This window comes from Haliaeetus leucocephalus, unplaced genomic scaffold (assembly GCF_000737465.1).
Source record: "Haliaeetus leucocephalus isolate CR32 unplaced genomic scaffold, Haliaeetus_leucocephalus-4.0 Scaffold93, whole genome shotgun sequence".
Classification (NCBI taxonomy): domain Eukaryota; kingdom Metazoa; phylum Chordata; class Aves; order Accipitriformes; family Accipitridae; genus Haliaeetus; species Haliaeetus leucocephalus.
Genome location: NW_010972529.1, coordinates 2,532,151 through 2,540,761, shown reverse-complemented (window position 1 = coordinate 2,540,761; position 8,611 = coordinate 2,532,151). Strand labels below are relative to the sequence as shown.

General features: G+C 42.3%; 1 protein-coding gene across 1 annotated transcript in view; it reads right to left on the bottom strand.

Moving 5' to 3' along the window:
• ADAMTS1 (ADAM metallopeptidase with thrombospondin type 1 motif, 1) overlaps positions 1–191 on the bottom strand; it is an 8,845-nt gene extending 8,654 nt beyond the window's left edge. Inside the window, exon 1 of the mRNA XM_010585334.1 lies at positions 169–191. Coding sequence (XP_010583636.1) covers positions 169–191 — 23 coding nt within the window. The remainder of the gene's footprint in view (positions 1–168) is intronic.
• Between the last annotated feature and the right edge of the window lie 8,420 nt (positions 192–8,611).

The window sequence follows — 8,611 nt, the reverse complement described above, 5'->3', positions numbered from 1 at the left end:
TGCTCGAGTTCGTGGCTTTTCTCTTCTTTCTTTTTTTTTTTTTTTTTTGCAATTCTTGCCCTTTCACGTCCCTAATAGCTACAGTCAGCTGCGCACCTGTACTTCTGGGAAGTGGTTCCCTTTGAATCACTTAAACAGAGACATTTACATAGGTGCAGCCAACGTTACCCTTTGAAGCCATAACCCACCATAGTGGTACGGCTAATCCACTTAATGCTTTATGTCCAACATGCGGGCAATGTGCGCAGCCCGAGTAATACTGCCTTCTTCCTGAGGCCTTTTTGGAGGATGAGGGCAAAGAAGTGGTGAGCACATGTGTGCATGAAAACAGAAGCAGCGTACCTGTTTGTGACAACTGTTGGGCTTCCAAATTAAACAAAGATGCTTCGGTATCAGTCGACACCGCGTTTTCCACAAGCCCAAGACTCAGAGGCTGAAAACAGAAGTAGCAAAATACCATCGTCCTTGTGGCAGAGCGAACATTTCTAAAATTGTATGTATCCACTGTTCTCTTAGGATGGAGTGTCCCATTTATGCCACTAAATCTAAACCAAAGGGTTGTCTTCCTAATTTAAACCATGTCAGATAAACTTGGAGCCACAATTCTGTGTCAACTGCACAGCCTGATTGCTTGCTAAGTTCTGATAGTACATTTAATTCCTATGGTGTTCCGTAAATCATGGAAGTTTAGAAATGCACATTCTCTGAAGTTGTGCAAAAAACATATGAAGAGATGAACCCAATTTTCCAGTTACTTATTCCACAAAAGTGCTGTTGTCCCACATAGTGATGAGCAAAATCAGAACTGGGCCTCAAATGAGGGATTTTCCTTGGTATACAGCAGGGAGTGCTGGACTTTTTGAGCACAGTCTTGGCTTTGAGAGGCTGCGACTGCTGCCCATTAATACGTCAGGAGCGGAAATATCCATTCAGTTACAACAGCGGCCTAACTTTTCGCTCGCGTCGGAGATGTGTGCCAATCTCTTCCCTTATCTTTGAGATCTGGTAATGTGTACCCAACTCTGTCATGCTTTTCCTAGGGTAGAAAACTCATAACAAAGGTACAGTTCATTCATGCTGTAAATTTTGTGTTGTATATGATACATACCTAGCAGTTGTATGTATTTTGAATATTTAGAGAATTACAAGTCTAGAAATGTGGTATAGAAAACATAGAATTGAAAGGAAAACATTTTTATAATTTATTTTTGAACTTACATTAATTCAAAATCATTGTGCTTGCAAAGATACTAATTAAAAATACGAAAACCTCCTAGTCTGTCTGCATAATCAGCGTAATGCACGGAATCAGCAGGGACTAGAGCTAGGCCACTTCGGCCTCCACCAAGGACATGTCCACCCAGCTGTTGGCTGCACCTTTGTGGCAATATTTTGCTGTTATTTTTTTTGATGTAAAAATCACTGTTTTGGAAAGGTCCCGACCACCTTAAAACAGCTTTTTTTTTGGTGTGAAAAGTCTTCCCGATGTTCCACCAGGTGGCACTCGCCTATAAAAAAATTTTTTCTCGAAGAGTATTCCACGGTTCTTCTCCCGGGTTTCAAACTGCTCTGGTGGAAAGGCTTACGTTTTAGTACTGTTCTTAACAATTCCGTGGTTAAGACAAAACTTTTCCTGGCCTTTATACAATATCCAAGAAAGTGTTTTGGTAAAGAACTTGGCAATTGCCTTGGTTCCCCCTTATTGCTAGATGTGCTGCTGTGACTGCACAGGCAGGCACATAAATGCTTTGCACTACATGAATATGAACAAGTTATGAAGGACCATTAACAAAAGGTTTGCTTCCTAACAAATGTGTGATGTTGCCACATGTCACACATATACTCTTGGAAGTGCTTAAATCGCTTTCTGTGAATAACCCCAGGGAGTTTAGCTGGATTATTCAGGGCAAGAAAGCAAGTGTATGTGTACTTGCAAACCATATCGTCTCTAATCCATATCAACTCCAGTCATATTTTGTGTAAATCAAGATTTAGAAAGCTAAACGTACTGAACTTTTGCAGAATTTCACTTACTGGGATAAAAACCTAGAAAAGGCGTAAAACTCCTCTTTTTAATAAATTTCTAGTGCTTCTTGGAAAAAAAAACCCTGTCAAGTGGGTACAAAAAATTGTAATGCAGAGTAAGCCACCAGATGGGGCTAATAGATCATTGTATTTTAGACTGCAGTGCAAGAATAGTCTTTATGGAGTAGACCTAAGTGTTATCAGTATCTGAGCAGTATTAACAATGGTGAAGTTTTAATTTCTTTGCCAATGTTTGCATAAACTGCCATTTCCAAAATTGAAGAAAAACCCCAACCCACACTTTTTCAGCCTATTTGTTTAAATGCTGCAGAGTGATTGTTTCCTTCAAAAACTGTTATAATTTAGAATTAAAACAGCAGATGGCACATTAGGCCCACTGAATAGGGGATTAAAGACCTGACACTGTTAAAAAAGTCCTCAGAAGAACACTTCCAATAACCTTAAGCCATTTTTTTTTGGTCAGAACTTCATCTGATTTTGCAGAACTCTTTTCCCATTGCTGCTTGTGACTACTGAAAGGTTCACCCACAATCAACACTTCTATTCTAAGCGCCCTGTTATTAGTTGTTGAGCAGTGTGAGTGGTTTGGCTTTGTGCAGAGGAAGGGAATTCATTGTCATTCAGGGTGAATGATTGTACTGAATGAGATTATTTATGGAGATTGTTCCTCTATGATGTCTTTTTTGATATGCATGATTAGCTTATTATTTTTTCCATTTATTATTGATTTTGATGTCATTAACATTTGGGTTTTGTTAAGCAGGATAACAGGGATAAGAGAGAAAACTTCTAATTTTGCCTAAGTGTTTTGATAATCAGTGGTAATGAGAAAAAGCAAACCAATGTCCATCATCACTTTAATGAGAAGTATACATTTTTATTTTGGAGGAGGAGGAGAATCGTGTGATTTAACATGGTTATCTGTTTCCCCATAATTTCTGCTTTTACATGAGCTAATTATCAAAGTTGCTGAAAAAAACAGATGCAGAAATTTTGGGAGCCCCCAAATTTTATTCCTAAATAGCTTATATAGGCCTGTATGCACTCAAAATGAAGCACTACCAATTCTTTCTGCTTTCCATTAGTAAACTTTTATCAAAATTGGATTCAGTGGGAACTTGGTCTACCTCTGGCTGCATGAGTCAAACATTTTGTTATTCAGCAAGTAGAATGTACCAGACTTTGGGCTTCAGGATTTAGGTTAGTTCAATTTATAAATGTAGGAGCAGCCAGGAAGCTTGATTTAGTTTAAACTCAACAACATTTGTAGAAATTAGAATCCCTTTATTTGATGCCGGTCCTTATTTAGATCACAAAGAACTTTTCTGTAGATATTTTGCATTGACTAATGTAATACCACTCCTATGATTTGAATACAGTTACAGGCATTCAAATTGATGGGATAATGTCTCTCTTTAACAATTTTTTATGTGGCACGGGTAGGAGCATATGTAATCCAGGTCACCTTACACATCTCCTAAAGACTGTGTTACCAGCTGTCAAACTATCTTTCAGCTAAATTTTTCTTGTGGCTTCTTCATACAAGTTTTTACAATTGGTTTATCTGTTTTCTCCTGAAATAAGCATGGTGAAAAATGTATTGAGTTTCGTCCACCATAAAATGTTTTCAACCATTTTATCATTAGGCAGGAGTGGAGGGAAATGAAAAACAGGGCGGGCAAAAAAGTTAGTTACAGAGCATAGGGACTGCAGGCATGGGTCTTAAGGTTTCCTTACTGTTTGCGAGACAGCTGTAAAATGCCCCTAGTCACCTGTGGCTCTCAGTGTGCCCCTTGTGTGGGCCCCTATGCCATGAGTCATAGTCTTCTCCTGACACTAACAGTAGGTCAGATCCAGTGGTGAAGATGGTGATGTGGGTTGTGCTGGGACTGGTGTGGAGCGCCTTTCCTTCTGTCGCTGTCTGCATCCAAAGGCGGATGGCAGTGCATCACTAATGGTCTACGCTGGCTGATGTGCCTGAGCTGAATCGGCTCTGTGGGGAACAGCAGGCCTTGGTCTTGAGCAGGAGTTGGCCGCATTCATAACCACGTGTATAACCATCTACTGTAGTATCCCTATCTGATCTGAGACATCAAAGGCTGTTTAGCACCTCCCGGCTGTTTGTTGATTGATGTGCTTGTTAGAACTTGTGAACTAATGCATTTTAAGTGATATGTTCTAAGAGTAGTGGAGGCAAAGCTGTGCCTATATTTAATATTAGTTTTCTGGCCTGATCAACACCTAGGGGATGGCCTAGCATTTAGTTTTATGTTAACCTCTCCCCCCAGCTATTATCAGTCACGTATCATAGCAAAAGTCTGTTATCACAGAACAGTAAGTCTGAAGAGGGAGGTTTGCATAAGAATGTGAATTCGGACATGACTGTATCATACATAAATCCACAGGCAAGTCATTTAAAAGACTGTTGAGGTCTGACGTGTATCTCACTTTCTGGTGGTAGAAGTATTCCTACTGAAGAATTTGTGTCACCATCTAAATTTCTTGTGAACAGCTGACCTAAATCCAAATTTTCATGGTCAAAACAACTGCTAGTCTCAAATATACAAAAAATCTCCCTGAAAAGAAGGGATCAAATAAAAGCAATCAGGCAAAACAAAATGTTGCATTATAGTATGTCTGCAGAAGTGTTTCAGAAGTTAAAAATAACTGTAATGTTTGCTGCAAAGTCCCTCGGCAACTGGCAAGGAGCACATTCATGCATACCCTGAGCTCCATGACATTTTGCTATTTTTATCACACCGCAATTTCAACAGATACCACACTTTCTCCCCGTGCTTTGGACAGAGGAGATTTTAAAAGTATTGGAAGAAGTGTTACAGTTTCCATGAAAGACCTCATAATGAAAACTCATGACTCTACCTATTACTAAATTTTACCTTTGAGACACCTGTGTGATGTAGGAGACAATTACTATCACTTAGCAGATGTGGGCATTGGCCATGCTGATTCCAAAGAGATTTCCGTCTTGCTAGACAGTGCTCTGCTTATTGCTCTCCTGGGCTACCTGGACATGTGCTGGTCATTCTTTGTGGCCAGAGCCTATATAATGCTGATACTCCTTATAAAAAGCGTCAAGAAATCTGAACATAAAACCCAAACATTTTCTGTAGAGTTAAATTTCAAGTTCCCTCACCCTAGTTCTAGCACAGCCATGCAAGTAATGGTGTTGGCTTCTCAGAGGATATGATGCATTGCAGCAAGTGGTGGAAACGGGCAGCTCAGCCAGGCAGGCAGGGGAAGGGCAGGTGTGATGGGTTGACCCTGGCTGGATGCCAGGTGCCCACCAAAGTCGTTCTATCACTCCCCCATCCTCAGCTGGACAGGGGAGAGAAAAATATAACAAAAAGCTTGCGGGTTCAGATAAGGACAGGAGAGATCATTCACCAATTACCGTCACGGGCAAAACAGACTCAGCTTAGGGAAAATTAACTCAATTTATTACAAATCAACCAGAGTAAGGTAATTAGAAATAAACCCAAATCTCAGAACACCTTCCCTCCACCCCTCCCTTCTTCCCAGGCACAACTTCCCTCCCGGATTTCTCTACCAACCCCCCCCCAGCGGCACAGGGGGACGGGGATGGGGTTTACGGTCATCACACGTTATTTTCTGCCGCTTCATCCTCCTCAGGGCGAGGGCTCATCACACTCTTTCCCTGCTCCAGCGTGGGGTCCCACCCACGGGAGACAGTCCTCCACGAACTTCTCCAACGTGGGTCCTTCCCATGGGCTGCAGTTCTTCATGAACTGCTCCAGCATGGGACTTTTCCACGGCGTGCAGTCCTTCAGGAGCACACTGCTCCAGCGTGGGTCCCCCACGGGGTCACAAGTCCTGCCAGAAAACCTGGTCCGTGGGCTCCTCTCTCCACAGATCCGCAGGTCCTGCCAGGAGCCTGCTCCAGCGCGGGGTTCCCACAGGGTCACAGCCTCCTTCGGGAACCCACCTGCTCCGGCGTGGGGTCCTCCGTGGGCTGCAGGTGGATATCTGCTCCACCGTGGACCTCCCTGGGCTGCAGGGGGACAGCCTGCCTCACCAGGGTCTTCCCCACGGGCTGCAGGGGAATCTCTGCTCCGGCGCCTGGAGCATCTCCTCCCCCTCCTTCTTCACTGACCTTGGTGTCTGCAGGGTTGTTTCTCTTACATGTTCTCACTCCTCTCTCCGGCTGCTGTTTCTCACTGTCCCAACTTTTTTTTTCCTTCTTAAAAATGTTATCACAGAGGTGTTACCACTATCGCTGATGGGCTTGGCCTTGGCTGGCGGCAGGTCCGTCTCAGAGCCGGCTGGTATGGGCTGTCTCAAACACAGGGGAAGCTTCCAGCAGCTTCTTACAGAAGCCACCCCTGTAGCCCCCCCTGCTACCAAAACCTTGCCACACAAAACCAATACAGCAGGAAACCCTCTGCACAGATTTTGCTGTCCTACCATTACTGGGTCTATTAGCTCGTTGCAATACTGCTTTCAGACTGAAACTGCCACATACACATCATAATGTACTGAACTCAACGTGCCTGAGGAAGTACTAATATGAGGATCCATTTTATTAACCTGCCTTTTCTTCTTCACATTCTCCCTGTATCATTTTAATAGCCTCATTCATGCTTTACCTTATCCATATTTTTGTTTCATCACCTCTTACCCCACCCTTCCTCCCTGTTATGCTGGATAATCAAGAGTTGGCAGTAAGTGTATTTAACAAAGGGCAAAAAACATTAAGGAGAGTGATTAACCACCCTCCACTCCCTGAACAATTTATATACATGTTTAGATTCATCTAATCCATGCTTTGCTAAAAGCTGGATTAGCTGGGTTTTCCTCTTGGTTTGTTTGCAGGGATGGGGCTGACCCTCTCGAACTGCAGTTCTTGGGGTTCCTCTTGGTTTCAGGTTGTTTACTTGTTCTGAGAGGTCTTTTCCTCTTTTCCTCCCTCTCCCTTTCCAAAAAGCCTCACCTCTCCTATGTGTGTCTGAAGATGGCCGCTGCTGGATAAATGGCCTTTGTAGTAGGATTCGTGTGAAAACTTACTTTTTGTCTGGCACAGCTTTTTTCCCTCTTGAACAACCATGACATCTAGGGAAGAAAGTTAGACCCTTTCTAACTGTGGTTATAAATTCATGTATGGGCGGGTCACTGTATTGTCTGCTCTCTATTGTAGTCCAACAGACTGCTTGAGGTTACCTAAAAACACAGTTTCAAGTACAGACTTGTATTCATTGTCAGTTTCTCCATCACCTATGATGGAGATGAGATATTACACTAATTGAAATAATCAAGGTAGTGTTCAAAATGTTAGATTGCAATTTTCCCCCTTTTCTTTTTCTTTAGACATGGGTCTTGGCTTTCTACACCTTGTGAAATCTTCTGTTGCACCTAATATAATGAAAGGGAATTCCCAGACACCAGTCCTAGGGGTATTTGGTATCCTTTATAATTAGATATCTTGCATTTTAACCTCCAAGTACATTAGATCACTCTGTCACCTTTGCTGATACTAAATAATGCCCAATTTATGCCACATTGAAGTCTGACACACAGTTAAAGCCCTGCTCAGTACAGCCAAGAGTAGATTTTGCTATATGAGCAGGCCAGAAGCCCTCCACCACCTTCTGGAAAGGGTGAAAAAGAAGAAGAATTTCAGTTGTTTCAAATATGTGAGCCACCTTTGTGGTCCTTGGTATGCTGAGGACACAGTCCTTGAATTTATTGAGGTACTAAGCTTGCTTCCTTTGCCTTTTGGTAAAATGACAACGTCTTCCTGTCAGTGGTCTGACATCTGGATCGCTAAGACCAGAATATCTGTAGACTGTGTGGGACCAGAAGATGCTTCTCTTTCTGTCAGCATTGGCACAGAGGTGGATGTTATGAGCAGTTTTAACCTTTTTTTACATGTATTTTAGTACCTACTCTTACATATTAGGTCATGGTTGGTATTTTCTATCTTAAATCCTGTTTTAATTTTAAATAAGAGTCTGTATTGGCTGAGCAGCCACCGACTTCCGTGAGACTTGCATCACAAATAGAAAACAACATTTATAGTCTCCTCAGCTTACTGTTGGGGTTCTTTCTCTTAAGTCTGAGGCTTCAAACCAACATGCAACAGTAGCCATTTGAGAGGTAAATGGGGAAATGCCTTTATTACTCAGAAAGTAGAGTGAAACTTTGGGGAAAAAAGGGACAGAATTGAGCAACAGTTACGCATTTCTGCATCCAGCAGTTGAATAATAAGCCTCAACAGCTCTGAGCTTTCCTCTTGTAATGAGAGGAACTTTGATACGTCAGTGCAACTTTTTTAATGCCGAAAGAGTTGCTAGTTCCAGTGTTTTCACTAATCTCTGCACTACCTGCAAGCAGTTGTAATGGAGATCATCTCTTAGCTTCTATCTTGCTGCCAAGCTGGACCTGTATCACAAGTGGAGAAAGTTCTAGCCAGCCAAGCATGAAATACTCACCTGCATCTCTTTTATTCAGAACTGATGGAAGTAACATGTAAGCAAGTAAAAATCACAGCAACACATACCTCAAGGGAGAGAACTTTAAAAGGCAGCAG